General features: G+C 42.6%; 1 protein-coding gene across 2 annotated transcripts in view; it reads left to right on the forward strand.

Moving 5' to 3' along the window:
- The window catches only part of gys2 (glycogen synthase 2), an 83311-nt gene extending 62884 nt beyond the window's left edge, over positions 1–20427 (forward strand). For both annotated transcript variants that reach the window (XM_063072383.1, XM_063072384.1), the window contains exons 12-16: positions 5158–5284; positions 16054–16149; positions 16266–16429; positions 17240–17320; positions 17456–20427. In XM_063072383.1, coding sequence (XP_062928453.1) covers positions 5158–5284; positions 16054–16149; positions 16266–16429; positions 17240–17320; positions 17456–17647 — 660 coding nt within the window. In that variant the 3' untranslated portion in view covers positions 17648–20427. The remainder of the gene's footprint in view (positions 1–5157; positions 5285–16053; positions 16150–16265; positions 16430–17239; positions 17321–17455) is intronic.
- The last annotated feature ends 2 nt before the right edge of the window (positions 20428–20429 follow it).

The raw sequence follows: 20429 nt of genomic DNA on the forward strand, positions 1-20429 counted from the left end.
CTAGCCTATGTCCCTGAATGTCATGGTCATTGGATTAATGGTGCATGCTATGTGGTCCCAGAGCCATGTTTCTGCAAGAACAGTCTGTAGCAGTTCCTCATCTCATACAGTGCAGTTGCAATCGAACGAAATTCAGCTTGTCTCCCGCCAAGTGAACGCTTTGAGGGCAGCACAGACAGATGTGGCCAGCATCCAACCCAGTGCTGGGCGCCAGTGATGCAGCCATCTTTGGCGGCCACACTAGGTGACTCCGAGATATGAATAGGGTCTGTTCCACGCCACAACAGACGCCATGTAGCTCCCCTGCCACTAGTCTCTCCCATAAACCAGTGGATCGGATTTGCAGTATTCGACATTACCAGTCCAACAGGGCTTTGCGATGACAACAAAAATGTTTGAGATTCCCCTCCCCCTCTCCCTCACCATCCATTGAATTATACACTGCCTCCTCATGCCACTGATGTCTTCTTTGAGTGGCTGAAGCAGGCTGCAACATGCAACATCCAGCTCCATTGCTATCGAGCAACTCGCTGATAGACTAGAGCTGCAGTACTTGATGTCCTTGATAACCAGCAGCATCTTGCGAATGTGAAGGGCAAACAATCACCTTTTTGTTGGACCCGGAGAGGCTGCTGTGTCCATGCATTGCCATCTTACTGGATTGAAGCCAGCACTGATCTCTGTAGTATACCATTAGTCACAAGCCCCCAGTCAGAGAAAACCATCTACTACCACCCTCTCTCCTGCTAAGCCAATGCTGAATCCAGTTTGCTACTTCAAAGGTTTCAATAGGTACCTTTAATGTCAGAGAAATGTATACAATATACATCCTGAAATGCTTTTTCATCACAAACATCCACGAAAACAGAGAAGTGCCCCCAAAGAATGAATGACAGTTAAATGTTAGAACCCCAAAGTCCCCCCCGCAGCTCCCCCTCCCTTGCACGTGTAAGTGGCAGCAAGCAACAATCCTCCCTCCAACCACCCCCTGCCCCCCAATCCACCGGCAAAAAAAAGGACACCGTGCAAGGTTGCCTATAGTGGTCTCAATTCAAAGAATTATGATCATTAGATACAAAATCTTCCCCAGCACACACAATTCTGTCTCATGCCCTGTCTCATTCCTTAAGAGGAGATTCAGTGTATTCAGTGTTGTGCTGTCTATTTATGATTATTGCGAATAATTGAAATAAATAGGCCCAGGATACACACACTCCCTTGTCCATTCGTCCCCCCCATCCCTCCCCACTGATCTCCCTCCTGGCACTTATCCGTGTAAGCGGAACAAGTGCTACACATGCCCTTACACTTCCTCCCTTACCACCATTCAGGGCCCCAAACAGTCCTTCCAGGTGAGGCATCACTTCACCTGTGAGTCGACTGGGGTGATATACTGCGTCCGGTGCTCCCGATGTGGCCTTTTATATATTGGTGAGACCCGACGCAGACTGGGAGACCGCTTTGCTGAACATCTACGCTCTGTCCGCCAGAGAAAGCAGGATCTCCCAGTGGCCACACATTTTAATTCCACATCCCATTCCCATTCTGACATGTCTATCCACGGCCTCCTCTACTGTAAAGATGAAGCCACACTCAGGTTGGAGAAACAACACCTTATATTCCGTCTGGGTAGCCTCCAACCTGATGGCATGAACATTGACTTCTCTAACTTCCGCTAGGCCCCACCTCCCCCTCGTACCCCAGCTGTTACTCATTTTTATGCACACATTCTTTCTCTCACTCTCCTTTTTCTCCCTCTGTCCCTCTGAATATACCTCTTGCCCATCCTCTGGGTCACCCCCCCCCCGTCTTTCTCCCTAGGCCTCCTGTCCCATGATCCTCTCGTATCCCCTTTTGCCTATCACCTGTCCAGCTCTCGGCTCTATCCCTCCCCCTCCTGTCTTCTCCTATCATTTTGCATCTCCCCCTCCCCCTCCAGCTTTCAAATCCCTTACTCACTCTTCCTTCAGTTAGTCCTGACGAAGGGTCTCGGCCTGAAACATCGACTGCGCCTCTTCCTATAGATGCTGCTTGGCCTGCTGCATTCACCAGCAACTTTGATGTATGTTGCTTATTTCTATTTTACTTGTGCACAAGGAGAACAGCATTGGTCTCTGTCACCCACGCCACGCTGTTCTGAAGTTCTCATACAGAATTGACTTGCCAGTTATGGATATTGATCATTGTAAATTTATATGTTTGATTTCCTTACTTGCAAGATCAATCAATGTTCACAATAGAGGTTTTAAAAGTCAACAGGAACTATAAGCTGACAACCGATGATATTTTTGAAGTTGGTAAAGCAATTGTCCCATAATTGTTGGGTATATTTCTCATGATTCCATTTTTCCTATCTTGTCTGTCTCTGGCACCCCCTACTGTTTAAAAGAAAGCTAGGTTTTTCTAGATCAGGGGTTCCCAACCTTTTTTATGCCATGGACCAAAACCGTTAAGCACGGTGTCCTTGGACCCCAGGTTTGGAACCCTTGTTCCAGATTGATTGAACACTGCCATAGTCACTCTCGTCTATCTGCCTGCGGTAAGCAAGATTGCCTCTAGTGGTCTCAATTCAAAGTTTTCCCTTGTTTGAGTTTGACTACACACTGCCACAGTCACTCTCAGCTGGGTGTTGTCTTTCACGCCTGCCTGCAACTTCCACATGATCTCTACATAATGATTTAAAGAAAGTTTCCTGAAGGCATTTGAAATACTCTATCCCATCCAGTCCTTTTACACCCTGGGTGATGCAGTCTTTGTACAGGAAGTTAATCCCCTACCATCACAGCCTTATTTGTTTTGCAACTGAATACTATTCCTACACATTTGCACCTCTAAGTCCCACTGACTATTGGGTGGTCTGTAGTACAAACCCACCAACATGGTCGTCCCTTTCTTGTACCTCATTTCCACCCATATTGTTTCAGTAGATGAGTCCTTCAGTATGTCTTTGAGCACAGCTGACATTTTTCCAGATGAGTAATACCACTCTTTCCCCCCCCCATCAAACACCCGCCAACTGTATAAAACTGAGCTGCCAATCCTGCCCCTCCCAGCAATTGATGGGCAACAACGTGATTCTACATGCTTATGCATGTTCTGCCTTGCCAACAATACTCGTTGCATTGAAATGTACACAACTTAGAACAGGAGTCCCATTGTGCTTCAGCTTTGTTTCTGACTGTGCATGTAGGATTAATATCTACTTTCCCAACAGCCACTCCACTAGCTGCACTGGCACTCTAGTTCTGGTTCCTATCCCCTGCGACTCCCGTTTAGCCCTCCCCCTGAGTAGTACTACCTTTCCACAAGGATATTTTCCCCCCTCCCGTTTGGGTGCAACTGTCCCTTCTGTACAGGTCCCTCCTTCCCTGAAAGGAGCCCAATTATTGAGCTAGGGCTTTACTCTTTGGAGAGAAGGAGGATGAGAGGAGACATGATAGAGGTGTGCAAGATAATAAGAGGAATAGATAGAGTGGATAGCCAGAGCCTCTTCCCCAGGGCACCACTGCTCAATACAAGAGGACATGGCTTTAAATTAAGGGGTGGGAAGTTCAAGGAGGATATTAGAGGAAGGTTTTTTTACTCAGAGAGTGGTTGGTGCGTGGAATGCACTGCCTGAGTCAGTGGTGGAGGCAGATACACTAGTGAAGTTTAAGAGACTACTAGACAGGTATATGGAGGAATCTAAGGTGGGGGCTTATATTGGAGGCAGGGTTTGAGGGTCGGCACAACATTGTGGGCCGAAGGGCCTGTACTGTGCTGTACTATTCTATGTTCTATTCAAAAATCTGAAGCCCTTCTTCCTGCTTGTCATCCTTCCTGCCTATGTTATTGGTATCAATGTGGACCATGACATCTGGCTGCTCACCCTCCTGCTTAAGAATGCTATGGGCTTGATCAGAGACATCTCTGACCCTGGTACCTGGGAGGCAACACTCCATCCAGGAGTCTTGTTTTCATCCACAGAACCTCCTGTCTTGTCACCCTAACCAGAGAATCACCCATCACTACTGCTTACCTCTCCTCTAAACAATCTCCCACCTTCCCATCTGGGGCACAGAACTAGCCTCAGTAGCAGAGACCCACTGTGGCTTTTCTCTGCTAGGTTGTTTCCCCCCACCCCCACTCCCTAACAGTATCTAAAATTATATACTTACCGAGGGGAATGGCTATAGGAGTACCCTGCACTGACTGCCTATTCCTTTTCTCTTGGGAATACAGACAAAAAAAAAGGTGCCACTTATTAAATCTGTCTCGCTCCAAATAACAGCTACTGCTATCTGAAATTGAACAGAAAGTTTCAACAGATGCCTCTTTATTATTTAACTCTCTGTTAATTAATAGTTTTCTAAATCTTAGACCAGCATTGCAGAAATCTGCTCATTCATAATATGGGGGTTTTAGTAATGATCTTTCAAGAGACACAAGATTCAAGAATGGTTCCACACAGCGGAAAATTACAAATGCCACTTCACATTTTTAGAAGGGAGGGAGGAAGAAGAAAGGAAATTATAGGCCAGTTAGCCTGACTTCAGTGGTTGGTTTAGTGGTAGCTGTAAAAATATCTATCAAAATCTATTTTCATGATGTACCAAAGTTCAAAGTAAATTTATTAAGGTACATGTCACTATATACAACCCTGAGATTAATTTTCTTGCTGTCATATGCAATAAATTCATAATAGAATAATAACCATGATAGAATCAATGAAAGACTGCACCAACTTGGGCATTCAACGAGAGTGTGGAAGACGACAAGCAATGTAAATACAAAAAAAAAATGGTAAATGAGCAATAAATATTGAGAACATGAGGTGAAGAGTCCTTGAAAGAGAGTCCATAGGTTGCGGGAACATTTCAATGATGGGGCAAGTGAAGTTGAGTGAAGCTATCCCCTTTGGTTCAAGAGCCTGATGGTTGAGGGGTAGTAACTGTTCCTGAACCTGATGGCGAGAGCCCTGAGGCTCCTGTACCTTCCTGATGGCAGCAGTGAGAAGAAAGTATGTCCTGGGTGGTGGGGGTCCCTGACGAGGGATACTGCTTTCCTGCAACAATGCTTCATGTAGATGTGTTCAATGATGGGGAGGGCTTTACCCTTGATAGACATTTTTTTAAAAAATATTTGGTGTGTTTTTAAAATCCATTTTCATTTTTCTAGATTGTTTTTCACCCTGAGTTTCTATCATCCACAAGTCCACTTTTACCCATGGACTATGAAGAGTTTGTCCGAGGCTGTCATCTTGGAGTATTTCCATCTTACTATGAGCCTTGGGGATATACTCCTGGTAAGTGTCATCAGCTCTGTAACTAATCTGACTAACCAGATTGAGTTTCAACATGTAGTGTTGGGAGAAGATCCTAAATAATTCACCTGGAGGTGGTATGAGAGATGGAGGAAAAGAAAATGTGCTTAATTAAAAACATCAAACATAAAACTACGGTAGTGTACAGCACCTTCGGCCCACAATGCTGTGCCGATCTTGTAATCTGCTCTAAAATCAATCTGATCCTTCCCCTTATACATTGTCTTCAATTTTTTTTTACATCATCCATGTGCCCATCTAAGAGTTTCTTAAATGATTCTAAAGGCCACCACCATCACCCCCTGAAAGGGCGTTCCAGACACCCACTAATGTTTTTTATGGCGGTGAGAAAAAACTTGCATCTGACATCCCCCTCTATAATTTCTTCCAATTACCTTAAAATTATACCCCCTCATATTAGCCATTTCTGCCCTGGGGTAAAGGTCTGTCTATCCACATGAATGATCTTGTACACCTCTATCATTGTTGTGGCCTCCGGTCGTGGTCGACCATGGGTACTGCACCCCTGGTAGTCACTGGGAGTGGCCTCTCCAGGGCAAAACCCGGGGCAGAGTTGATATGGAGATCTGTCTGTTGCCCATGCAGTGGGACCCCCCCCCCCCCCATGCTGATGACAGATCCAAAGGAACGACGATAGTTGATACAGTTTGGTGCCAGCAGCATCGCAGGAGTTGCCGTGCCGGTGCTGGGTACAGCAGTCAGCCACCTTCGGGACTTGGGCTCCGGATTTTTCCAGCCTTTACCGTGAGCAGGTTTAGCCACAAGGCAGCGGAGGTTTGAAATTGGAGTTTTCCCTCTCCTAAATGAGCTGCCATCCGTGGTTAACGAGCCCCATCTGCCTGGAGCAGCTGGTTTTAAGGCGCCAGTGGCCCGTCTTTGCCCCTTCTCCTGTCAGTGAGAACAGCTACGCCACGTGAAGGCCAGGAGAGTTGCACTTAGTTGTCAGAGGCTGTCTGAGATGCACGCCATGAAGAGCATTTGTTTAGCAGTGGGAGCTCGTCCATCAACTCACCTCTTATCCTCCTTTGCTTCAAAGAGAAGTCCTAGCTTACTCAGTCTATCCCCCACAAGACCAGAAGAATTAGGCTTTTGGGCCCATTGAGTCTGTTCTGCAATTTCATGTCTGATCCATTTCCCTCTCAGCCCCAATCTCCTGCTTTCTCCCTATGTCCCTTCATGCCTGGTCTAATTAAGAATCTAGCAACCTCTGTCTTAAATATACCCAATGAATTGGCCTCCATAAACACCTGTGGCAGCAAATTCCATAGATTTACCACTCGTTTGTTAATGAAATTCCTCCTCATCTCCATTCTAAGTAGACGTGTCTCTATCGGAGGCTGTGTCATCTGGTCTCGGACTCCCCCACCATAAGAAACATCCTCTGCTCATCCACTTTGAGTCCTTTTAATGTTCGATGGGTTTCAGTGAGATGCCCTCTCCACCTTGCCCACCCCCCCACCCCACTGGTCTGAATAACAAGAGCCATCAAACGCTCCTCGTGTGATAAGCCTTTTAATTCCGGAATCACTTTCGTAAACCTCCTTTGAACTCTCTCTGATGTCAGCGCATCCATACTTGGGAGCTTAACCTCAAAGGATATACTTTGTATCGAAAGAACAGGAAGAAAGGCATAGGCGGTGTGTGGCTGTGTTGATAAGAGATGGAATCACATCTTTAGAAAGGGGTGACTTAGGGTCAGAGAATGTTGAATTTTTGTAGGTGGAGTTAAGGTTTAAAACAAAAATATGGGAATCATATATAGGCCTCCAAATAGTAGCCAAGATGTGGGGTTGAGGTTGCAAAGGGAGCTGGAAGAGGTGTGTAATAGGTTAATGACACAATTGTAATGGGGGACTTCACTATGCAAGGGGATTGGGAAAATCGGGTTGGTGTTGGATCACAAGAAGGAATTTGTTGAATGCCCACAAGACGGCTTTTTAGAACAGCTTTTGCTTGAGCCTGCTCGGGGAAAGGCTAGCTTAGATTGGGTGTAGTGTAATAATCCAGATCTTATTAGGGAGCTTAATGTAAAGGAATCCTTAGGAGGCAGTGATCATAATGATTGAATTTGTACTGTAATTTGAGAGGGAGAAGCGCAAGTCACATGTATTAGTATTACAATGGAATAAAGGGAATTACAGGGGCATGAGAGAGGAGCTTGCCCAGGTGGATTGGAGGAAGATACTGGTGAGGATGACAGCAGAGCAGAGATGGCTGAAGTTTCTGGAAATTGTTCATAAGGCACAAGGTAGATACTTCCCACAAAAGAAGTTGTTCTCAAATGGCAGGGGTAGGCAACCATGGCTAACAAGGTAAGTTAAGGACTGTATAAAAGCTAAGATGCAATAGAACAGAGGGATCTAGGAATAATGGTGTATAGTTCCCTGAAGGTGGAATCTCATGTGGATAGGGTGGTGAAGAAAACTTTTGGTATGCTGGCCTTTATAAATCAGAGCATTGAGTATAGGAGTTGGGATGTAATGTTGAAATTGTACAAGGCATTGGTGAGGCCAAATTTGGAGTATTGTGTACAGTTTTGGTCACCGAATTATAGGAAAGATGTCAACAAAATAGAGAGAGTACAGGGAAGATTTACTAGAATGTTACCTGGGTTTCATCACCTAAGTTACAGAGAAAGATTGAACAAGTTGGGTCTTTATTCTTTGGAATGTAGAAGGTTGAGGGGGGGACTTGATAGAGGTATTTAAAATTATGAGGGAGATAGATAGAGTTGACATGGATAGGCTTTTTCCATTGAGAGTAGGGGAGATTCAAACGAGGACATGAGTTGAGAGTTAAAGGGCAAAAGTTTAGGGGTAACATGAGGGGGAACTTCTTTACTCAGAGAGTGGTAGCTGTGTGGAACGAGCTTCCAGCAGAAGTGGTTGAGGCAGGTTCGATGTTGTCGTTTAATGTTAAATTGGACAGCTATATGGACAGGAAAGGAATGGAGGGTTATGGGCTGTGTGCAGGTTGGTGGGACTAGGTGAGAGTAAGAGTTCGGCACGGACTAGAAGGGCTGAGATGGCCGGTTTCTGTGCTGTAATTATTATATGGAAAGGGCATATAAGGTAGCAAAAGTGAGTGGGAAGGTGGTTGATTGGGAAGCTTTTAAAATCCAACAAAAGACAACTAAAAAAGACAAAAGAAGGGAAGAGATGAAATATGAGGGCAAACTAGCTAATAATATAAATCATGATACTAAAAGTTGTTTCAGTTGTATAAAAAGTAAAAGGGAGGTGAGAGTTGATATTAAACCACTGATAAATGATGCTGGTGAGGCAGCCATGGGCAAAGAACTGGCAGATGAACTTGATGGGTACTTTGCATCTGTCTTCACTGTGGAAGACACTAGCAATGTGTCAGGGAGCAGGAATGAGTGCCACTGCTATTACAAAGTAAAAGTGCTAGCCAAACTCAAAGGTCTTAAGGTGGACATGTCACCTGGACCAGATGGACTACATTGCAGAGCCTTGAGAGAGGTTGCTGAAGAGGTAACGAATACATTGGTCATGATCGTTCAAGAATCACTTGAATCTGGCATGGTCCTGGAGGACTGAAAGATTGCAAATGTCTCTCTTCCTCTTAAAGAAGGGAGGAAGGCAAAAGAAAGGAAATTGTAGGCCTGTTAGCTTTGTGGTTGGGAAAGTGTGGGAGTCTATTATTAAAGGATGAGGATTTGGAGTACCTGGAGACTAATGATAAAATAAGTCAAGTCACCATGGTTTCTGTAAAGGGAAATCTTGCCTGACAAATCTGTTAGTTCTTCAAGGAAGTAACAAGCAGAGTGGACAAAGGAGAGCCAGTGGATGCCATTTATTTGGATTTTCAGAAGGCATTTGATAAGATGCCACATGTGAGGCTGCTTAATAAAATAAAGCCCTATGGTGTTGCAGGAAAGATACTGGCATGGAAACGGCTGACAGCCAGGAGGCAGCAGGTGGGAATAAAGGGGGCCTTAGCTAGATGGCTGCCGGTGACTACTGGTCCTCGGGTCAGTATTGGGACTACTACTTTTCACATTGTTTGTCAATGATTTGGATAATGGAATTGGTGGCTTTGTGGCAAAGTTTGTGAATGATACAAAGATAAGTGGAGGGGTAGGTAGTGCTGAGGAAGCAATGTGATTGCAGCAGGACTTGGACAAATTGGGAGAATGGGCAAAAAAGTGACAGATGGAATACAGTGTTGGGAAATGTACGAAATGCATTTGGGTTAAAGGAACAATAGTGCAGACAATTATCTAAATGGGGGAGAAGGCTCGGACATTAGAGGTACAGAGGGTCTTGGGAGTCCTCGTGCAAGACTCCTAGAAAGTTGATTTGCAGGTTGAGTCTGTGGTAAAGAAGGCAAATGCAGTGTTGGTATTTATTTCAAGGGAAATAGAATATAAAAGCAAGGAGATGATGCTGAGCCTTTATAAGACACTAGTCAGGCTGTACTTGGAGTATTGTCAATAGTTTTGGATCCCATACCTCCAAAAGGATGTGTTGCCATTACAGAGTCCAGAGGAGGTTCACGAGGATGATTTCGAGATTGAAGAGATTAACATATGAGGAGCATTTGGCAGCTTTAGGCCTGTACTCACTGGAATTTAGAAGAGTGTAGGGGGATCTCATTGAAACCTACAGAATGTTGAAAGGATGAGATGGGGTGGATGTGGAGAGATGTTTCCAGTGATGGGAGTATCCAGAACTAGAGGGCACAGTCTCAAAATTGAGGTTCTACTTTTTAGAAGTGAATCTGTGGAATGCTCTGCTGCCGTCTGCGGTGGAGGCCAAGTCCCTGGGTATATTTAAGGTGGAAGTTGATATTTTCCTGATCAGTCAGGGCGTCAACGGATATGGCAAGAAGGCGGGTGTATGGGGTTGAGTGGGATCAGGGATCAGCCATGATGGAATGGTGGAGCAGACTCAATGGGCTGAATGGCCTAATTCCATTCCTGTGTCTTATGTTTTTTTTATGGTCTTGTCCTTTCTTGGGTAAGGAGCCCAAAACAGTTCACAGTACTCAAAGTGAGGCCATAGTGCCTTATAAAGCCTCAACATTACATCCTTGCTTTTGTATTCTAGTCCTCTCAAAATGAATACTAACATTGCATTTATCTTCCACACCAGATTCAACCTGTAAATTAACCTTCTAGGGAATCCTGCACAAGAACTCCCAGGTCCCTTTGCACCTCTGATTTTTGAATTTTTTTCTCCATTTAGAAAATACTCTATGCTTTTATTTCTTCTACCAAGGTGCATGACCATACACTTCCCAACAATGTATTCCATCAGCCACTTCTTTGCCCATTTTCCACACCTAAACCCTTCTGTAGCCTCTCTACTTAACACTACCTGCTCCTCCACCTATCATCATATCGTCCACAAACCTGGCCACAAAGCCATCACATCAGTTATCCAGATCATTGACATATAATGGAAAAAGTAGTCCCAACACAGACCCCTGTGGATCACCACTAATCACCTGCAGCCAACTAGAAAAGGCTCTCTTTATATCCACTCTTTGCCTCCTGCCAATCAGCCTACGCTCTATCCATGCTAATATCTTTCCTGAAATACAGTAAGCTTAAGTTAAGAAGCCTCATGTGGGACCTTGTCAAAGGCCTTGTGAAAATCCAAGTGTCTACCTTATTATTTCTTCAAAAAATTCCAACAGATTTGTAGGCAAGAGTTTCCCTTAAGGAGCCCATGGTGACTGGCGTTGTTTAACATGTGCCTCCAAGTCCCCAAAACCACATGCTTAACGATAGACTACAACATCTTCCCAACCGCTGAGGTCAGAGTCATACCATCTAATGCAAACAGCACCCTAGTAAATCTCTGCAGCCTGTCTGAAGCTTGCACACTCTTATGGAACTGAGTGTAATGTTACATGTGTTGTCAGACCAGGAATTTAAACATTTGCAACGTTATCAGATGACTCTTGAACTCAGTCCCCCAACTAACGAAGGCCAACACATCATACCCTGCCTTAAAAACCCTGTCAACTTGAATTAACCAAAAATATTCAATGGCTGTGAAATTATCTGGAAGCATAGTTACTTTGTGTTATAGGAAAGGTGCAAAATTGGTTGGATTTGTACTTTAGCAAGAACACTGAGCAAAATGTAGTGGTTGAGACATAGGAGAACTAAGCTGAGAGTAGAATTCTGCATCGTCTTGGATGTCCTTTTGGGGTAATTATTTAAAGTCTATTGGTCTCATTGTTCCAAAGTGCAGGATGTGTTTTACTCTGTCCACTAAACTCCTATTTCATCTGGGTTAAGATGCATGAAGCACGAAATCAAAACAGAGTGATAGAGAGTCTATCAGCCAACACTCACTTCCTCTCTGTCTTAAAATGCTATCTGTTTCTGTCAGCAGATACTGCCTTGTCTGCTGTTTCTAGCACTTTTGGATGTTATTTGTTTCCGAGCATGTGCGATTTTGTTTTGATCATTGTTTGGAATGCATGATCTGACCGGCTATTGCACTAAACTGTGAACACAAGATCCCATTTTTGTATTGTAGGTTTGCAACTGATTTCCTTCTTTCTAGTAATACAAGTGTGCATGTAACGTTAACATAGAAAGCCTACAGCATAATACAGGCCCTTCGGCTCACAAAGCTGTGCCGAACATGTTCCCACAGAATGGAGCTGGAGGCTTTCCTTGTCTCCTGACAATCTCCTGCCACGCATCCCTCCTTCCATCACTGAACGTGGTATTGTGTATGAGTGTTCATTCATTTCTTCTTTATTGTCCTGGAAGGGAATCTGAATATGAAGCATTGGTGGACTAAAGGAGGTAGTAAGTCATCGTAGTAAACTGATGCTCAGCAATGACTTGAATGTCTTTTCGTGTGTAACGTTCACTATTGTGTGACAGATAGTAAGAGATGAAACAAACACAAAATGCTGGAGGAACTCGGCAGGAGTATTATGGGTAAGGATGATGAACTTGGAGCGTGGGTCAGAACATGGAACTACAATGTTATATTCATGACTGAAACTTGGTAGAGAGAGGGGCAGGAATGGGCAATTAATGTACCAGGTTTTTGAAAAGGTAGAGGAGATAAGGGGTGGGGGGAGTGTTGTAGAGTTACACTACTAATCAGGGACAATATCACAGCTGCACCCAGGGAAGTCACAGTGGAGGATACTGAGTCTATTTTGTTGGAACACAGGAAATTGCTCCCCTTACGATTCAAGTGCAACCCGTCCTTTTTGTACAGGTCACTCCTGCCCCAAAAGAGGTCCCAATGATCCAGAAATCTGAATCCCTGCCCCTGCTCCAATCCCTCAGCCACACATTCATCCTCCACCTCACTCTATTCTCATACTCACTGTCATGTGGCACAGGCAGTAATCCAGGGATGACTACCTTTGTGGTCCTGCTTCTCAGCTTCCTTCCTAACTCCCTGTAGTCTGCTTTCAGGACCTCCCTTTTTCTGCCTATTGTCATTGGTACCAATATGTACCATGACCTCTAGCTGTTCTTCCCACTTCGGGATACCTCAGAGGCGATCAGAAACATCCCGGACCCTGGCACCTGGGAGGCAAACTACCATCCGCATTTCTTTCCTGCTTCCAGAGAATTGCCTGTCTGACCCTCTAACTATAGAATCCCCTATCACTTCTTCCATCCTTTTCCTTTCCCTACCCTTCTGAGCCACAGGGCCAGACTCTGTGCCAGAGGCACGACCACTGTTGCTTCCTCCAGGTAGGCTGTCCCCCCCAACAGTACTCAAACAGGAGTACTTATTGTCAAGGAGTACAGCCACAGTGGTGCTCTCTAGCATCTGACTCCTGCCCTTCCCTCTCCTGACTGTTACCCACTTATTTGTCTCCCCAAGCCCCGGTGCGACTACCTGCCTATAGTTCCTCTCTGACACCTCCTTACTTTCCCTGACCAGATGAAGGTCATCGAGCTGCATCTCCAGTTCCCTAACGCGGTCCCTAAGGAACTTCAGCTTGACGTACCTGGAGCAGATGTGACCACCCGGGAGGCTGGGAATCTCCAGGACCTCCCACATCTGAGCACAGAAAACCAGCCTCACACACATACTTCCTGTCTGTATTCTACTCAGGCAACCTACCTCGGCTCGACCCATTAACACGAAAACCCCGCTGAGCCAAGGCCTTCCTACTCTGTCTCCCTCTAGCTGTTGCCCGCTCTATAAGGTGTCTATTTAAGATGATCAAGAAGGCTTGTGGATTTAAACCTTCACTTAGTGATCCTACCTTTGGAGGAATAAAGGAGTCTATTCCTTCATGGATCTGTTCCAAGAAGGCCGATTGATATCTTTTGAGAAATTAGTAACTAAATACTCTCTCTCGTACTCACATTTCTTGCAATATCTTCAGGTCAGACATTTCTTACAAGAATATTTGAGAAATTTTCCATATATACAAGATTCTGACCTGTTAGACATTATTTTAAAAATGAATCCTTTAGTGAAAGGTTTTATTGGGAAAATTTATGATTTGCTATTACAACAGTACAATTATCCTTAAGGTTAAGCAAGATTGGGAAAGAGAGCTTAACATGACCTTGATAACAGAGGATTGTTTGCGAATTTTGAAGTTAGTTAACTCTTCTTCGAGTTGTGCCAGTCACTCTTTAATTCAATTTAAAATTGTACATCATTACTATTTGACAAAGGAGAGACTGTCTAAAATATTTCCTAATGTTGATAGTCAGTGTGATAGATGCAAAACTGAGACAGCTATATTGACACATGTTTTGGTCGTGTTCTGTATTGAAACACTTTTGGAAATCTATTTCCTCTACAATTTCTAAAGCTTTAAAAATTAATTTACAACCTAATAAATTGACAATTTTGTTCGGTATAATACCTCAAATATATTCATGGTATTTCTATATCAGACCAACATGTAATTGCATTTGTTACATTATTGGCCAGAAGGGCTATTTTATTGAAATGGAAGGACGCCTCTGCTCCCACTTTGATACAATGGTTCTCTCAGGTGATGTTATGTCTTAGTTTGGAGAGAATCAGAAGTCGATCTTTTGATCCTCGATTTGACTTTGAGAAAAGGTAGAGCTCTTTTGCCTGCTGCTGTCACTTGATTTGAGTTAATTAAGATGGTCCCCTTCTGATTCTTGTTTAAATGGATTTGAGTTGGCGGATTGAAGTTTTTCTTTTATGGTAGCTTGTATGGCGTATAGCTCTGGGGTTGTGCTCCCAATGGGTTTTTTTTTCTCTTTTCGTTTTTTTTTGTTAGGGTCTTTTTTTGTTTTAGTTAGTAGGGGTTCTTTTTCCCTTTTTTCCAAAAAAAAGTTTTAACATTTTATTTTTTCTTACTGATATATTGTTTAGCTTTGTTAATCATTTATTTGATAATTTAATTTCTCATTGTACATATTGACATGTTAACTTGATTAATGTATTTTTTTGTTGATCTTCAATAATTAATAAAGCTTGTGGAATGCTTGTTGTTAGTTGAGGCACCGAGTTCAAAAGTCAATAGGTTATGTTGGAACTTTGTGAAACTCTAGTTATGCCACATCTGGAGTATTTTGTACAGTTCTGGTCACCCCCACTATATAAAGGATGTTGAGGCTTTGGGAGAGGGTGCTGATGAGGTTTACCAGGATACTGCCTGGTTTAGAGGGCAGATGCTATCATGAGAAGCAGGATAAACTTGGGTTGTTTTTTCTGGAGTGCCTAAGGCTGAGGGGAGATCTGGTGGAGGTTTCTAAGATTGAGAGGCATAGATAAAGTAGACAGGGAGAATCTGTTTCCCAGGGTTAAAATGTCTAATACCAGAGGGCATGCATTGCAGGTGAGAGGCGATAGGCTCAAGTGGGATGTGGGAGTTATATTTTACTCTGTGGATGCCTGGTATGGTATAGAGACAAATACATTAGAGGCTTTTAAGAGACATTTCGATTGGCACATGGATGTAAGGAAGATGGAGGGATATGGACATGGTGTAGGTAGGAGGGATTAGAGTTTGGGTGTTTCTGATTTGCTTTTTAGCTGGTTTAGCACATTACTGTGGGCCAAATGGCCTGTTTCTGTGTTGTACTGTTCTATGTTCTCTCAGGCAATATGGAGAGGAATACAGTTGACATTTTTGGCCAAGACCCTTGTCTAGACAGGAAAGGAAGGGGCAAGAAGCTGGAATAAAAAGACTGGGGGAGGGGAAGGAGTACAAGATGGCAGGTACAACCAGGTGAGGGAGAAGGTTGGGTGAGGTGAATGGAGAACTTGGGAGGCGATGGGTGGAAGAGGTAAAGGGCTGAAGATGAATCTGATCAGAGAAGGCAGTGAACTATGGATGAAAGGAAAACAAATTAAAAGATGAACTTTAACTTGCAAAAACATGAGTCAGTGGAGAGCTTGTTGAGGTGGACAGATCTCTGACGAGTATAGATAGGGTGAATGCATGTCGGCTTTTTTCCCACCTCTGTTTGAATGAGACCAGAAATGGGGTCATAATTTAAGAGTGAATGTTTAAGGGGAATCTCATGGGGATCATCTTCACTAAGGATGGTGTGAATGAGGAATGAGCTGCCAGCAGAAGTAGAGGATGCAGGTACAATTGTAACATTTAAGAAGTTTGGATGAGGGGGTATGGGGGAACCTGGGTGCAGGTAGATGACATTGGACAGAAGACCAGGTTAGCATGGATTGGTTGGGCTGAATGTCCTGTTTTTGTGCTGCAGTACTCCGATTCCAAAGCAGAATTCATAACTTGGATATTTGCATTTGTAGCTGAGTGCACAGTGATGGGAATTCCCAGTGTGACCACCAATCTCTCTGGCTTTGGTTGTTTCATGCAGGAACACGTGGCAGACCCAACAGCTTATGGTAAGTTCTGTGATTCAAATGCTGCACCACAGGACATTCTGCATTTAATTTCTCCAAAAGGGTTTGTGCTTCCTCGATCTATGTGTGTGTGTGTGTTTTTTTTTTGCTGTGCACAGGGATTTATATTGTCGATCGGAGATTCCGGTCTCTCGAGGACTCGTGCAATCAGTTGACCCAGTTCATGTTCGGGTTCTGCAAGCAGTCACGTCGCCAGAGAATTATCCAGAGGAATCGGACCGAAAGACTTTCGGAACTTCTAGACTGGAGATACCTGACCAGGGTAAATATAAGTAAATGTCTCTGTGAAGGAAGGGTTGTCGAGCTTGGTTATGCCTTTGGAAGTGAAATATAGTAAAATTTCAATATTCCTTGGGATGGTGCTGCAAGACAAAGGGTTTTCTAGACTTCTGGATGTTGCTCCTATAATATCCCAACACCCTTCCTTCATTTTTTTGGGGTATTGTACAGTAGTATGATGGATTTCCAGTGAACACTAAGTTTGAGGAGACTGGGAAATATTAAAGCAACTGAAATCATAGTTCCAGATGTAAAACTACCCAAGTTCCTGATCCTAGGTATTCTGGATCTTGGCTCCATCTGCTCTCCAAGCCCATAGTCCAGACCCTGAGCTCCAGCTACACACTACTTGCTCTCTGGACTTGCATTGCAGATTAATGAATGAACCAAAAGCTGAACCATCAGGATCTTCTAACGTTCAGATGCTGGATTACTGTATGGCACTTTTTAATACCTTATTCCAAAGTGCAGTGGAAATGAGTTTAATAATTTTAGTTTATTGACCGAATAATCAGCTATGTGGATAGGAAGTAAGACAATTAGCTAAACTGTAAAATTTAGTAATAAACTTGCCTCCAACTTTAAAGAAACTAAGCAATTTCAAAATTGAATAGAATTAATTAAGGTTATTCTGCAAGAGTTTTTTTTGCACTTTTATTTTGGATTCATGCAAATTCTGGAGCTCTAGCTCAATCTGAAGACGTGGCACATGAAGGATCTGCAGTGTTGGCTTCCATAAACTTCACTGCATTCTCTAATGGTGATGACAATTTTCAATTCTTTTTGTCTTCAGTATTACGTGCATGCCCGCCATCTTGCATTGTGTAAAGCCTTCCCAGAAAAGTTTCGTATGGAGCCAGCTGCGCCCCCACTGGTAAGTCCACCTGTATTATCAATTGATTTGATTGGTGCTAAAGCAGGATTACAAAAACTATATGCCACAAAGACATGCCTTTCCTTAAGGGGCAATATCATAGACTAATCTTTCTTTTTTTTATCTATATGCCAGACGGAAGGTTTCAGATATCCTCGGCCAGCCTCTGTGCCCCCATCCCCTTCTGTGTCTTTGCCTTCAAGTCCACACGAGAGTGATGATGAGAATGATGAGCAGTATGATGAGGAGGAGGAGGCAGAGAAGGATCGAAGGAACATTAAAGCACCTATCGTGATGAACCAGTCAGATGCAGAGTACCAAAACTGAGTCAATGGCTAACATAGCCCTTTGAAGCTTCATTTACAATATCTTGATGGGAAAATGGAAATGCAAGAGCTAGCAAACTAAATCCATATAATCTGGTCACACATTCTCAACTATATCAAGGCCAGAATTTTTTATGAAAGACCTGTTTGCAAATATACAGAGTGAACTTGTAGTGAAACTACAATAATTGGGGAAGAGGTGGTGCATTTTCCCCATTCCTGCTGCATTGTATCAAGCTAGTGCCGTATGGATTATGCACCTTGCTGTACATCTGGTTACGTCATCCATCTCTCGGCGTTATAGAAGTTAATTCCAGTAATGAATTTCCACTTTAAGGAAAAATGAACTGTCAAAACCGTCCTTGATTCCATTGCACACACTATCTCTATAAATTTCTTAGAAAAATTATAAGAATATTAGTTATATTACATGATATTTGGTCTTTGGGAAATACTTTCTGTAATCAGTTTTTGAATTGAAGGCGTGGCTGGCCATGATGTTTATCACTAAATGCCCAATGCTTTAGAATCCATGAACTGAAGGACCTCCCAAGATTTGTCACTTGAACTGATATTTTAGTGTAGAGGTTGAAGTTTATTATAACTACTTTTGACACGCACAGTACTAGTAAACAAAATCAGATTGTAATAGTGTGATTGGAAGCACTTTTTTGGATGCTAATCATCATTGTTGTCCCATTCACTGAAGACCACTTACACCACTACTTCCACTACCAAGCACTTGCCCACCCCAGCCCCCTATATGAAATGGTGCACTTTCATCATCCTATCCCCAATGCAAAAGAAGACAATATAATTTGAAATGGACTCCTTCACGACAATGCAGCTAAGAATCTCTTCTATAACTGGAGAATACCAATTCGTAACTGGTTACATGTTACAAGATATTCCTGCTGTATAACTTGCTTTTTTTCTTACAACCACACTTTTATTCACACCACAGGTTGGGTATTTTCTATTGGTTCCTAGTAAGAATAATTTCCACCTTTCTGCATTTCTTTGCAACTTGTGATTTTTAGAATATTTTGTAGCTGTATTTATAATCTAAAGTTGCCTTGGGAAGAAATGTATCCAATTTCAACCAGTTTTCAATCCGTTCCACAAAGGTCAGTCATACTGCAAGAAGTGAGAAGCTTAAAACTAATCGCTGCTATCAGTATGGACTGAATATTGCAACTAATTAGCACATCACAACTTGCTTCTGGAACCAGACTGAGATTAAAAATTTTACTTCCTCTGAGTGGAAAGTCTGAAATATGACTGTCACTGCATATCTTGCCCATAAGGCAAGAAAATCTTTTAGTTTAATGCTGGACTGTACTGAAGCATGTAGGGAATAGAAAATACCCACTCAAGTTATTCCACAGACTTAAGGTAGAGTTAATCTGATTTGAATTCCTTCAAGCAAAACTGTTCATTTCTATCAAGGTTCTCTCACCCCTGTAAGCACCATTACAGGGATACAGCAAAAGGTGATGGTATATTTCCAAGCTGGATAACCTAGGAGTGATGCACCAGCTCTGTTGTTTTCCTAAACCTTAACAGCTGTTCCAAAATGCATCAGCATCATTAAGTCACCACACATTGCTTAACTACAAAGCTTTGCTTTAAATAGTGGCATGTGCTGCCAAACAACTTAAATTCTATGAACTGACAAACACGTGAAATATTTAGTTCATTGTTTGGATTTGTGTTGTAAAAGCCAGAAAAGGACAAAGGATTTCAGTACCTTGTGTATTGTCTCTATTTTAATATCTAATATGTTGTTATCTTTATCTTATTTTGACATTAAGGTTTCTAAAATGTCCTTGGCAAGGAGTTTGACTTGCATAATTATGTCTGTATAAAAGAAATGACAAGTTGATCTCCTAACCAGCACTTATTCGGAGAGGATGGAAGGAGAACTGTGCTTAGTCATGAGTTACGTGGGCAGAAGTCTCCAGTACAGTCAGGTCCTAGCTATTCAATAGCCTTGGGTAGCAATGGCAAAAATTAGCTAGTAAACATGTTACTGCTTTGAGCAGTGCAAAGGGCAATAAAATGTGTCCAGTGAGAAAGGTAATCAGTGGTTTATCTCTGAATCAGACTGCAAAAGTCCACAGGTAATGCAGTAGGAATGAGATTAATGTAGTGACGGTATACACAGACTGGTTTTAATAGATGCTGTTTTATAATTGCAGCAATTAATGATCCATTTTACATAATGTAGAAGCAATTGCAATGACTAACTGCCACCTTAGTTTCTGAAAACCGTTCAAAAATGTTCAACACTACAGTTTCATCTCAATTAGAAACTTTCATTTTCATTCTGGCTAAATGTGAAGTTTGCATTATTTTGCCAAACTGTTAAATGTTAATTTTCATAACATTGGCCTGTAAGTGCAAAGACTGCAAATTAATATTTTGGACTTGCTTGCCACTAGCTCTGAACCAGAAATTACAGACTACATGAACTTCTTAATTTCAAATCACAGTACATCATACAATGTCCAATTTGCTCTTTATCCAAGTTTAATTTTGGTATCTTTTAAATGTTTACTTATGTGATCAGTGTTCTTGTTTGTTATGCTGTAGTAGGATATCAGATGATATATTCTGCTACTGGGACAGCACTGCCAGCACAAAACACTATGGATAAATATTGATATCCAAAAACTAATTTATTTTGATTAATACTAATTGGGTGTAATTGACAATCGGTGTGCAATAAATATGTAATATTTAAGCTCTTAAACTTGTATTAAAAAAAATTCTCCATTCTG

The sequence above is a fragment of the Mobula hypostoma genome, chromosome 20 (assembly GCF_963921235.1).
Source record: "Mobula hypostoma chromosome 20, sMobHyp1.1, whole genome shotgun sequence".
Classification (NCBI taxonomy): domain Eukaryota; kingdom Metazoa; phylum Chordata; class Chondrichthyes; order Myliobatiformes; family Myliobatidae; genus Mobula; species Mobula hypostoma.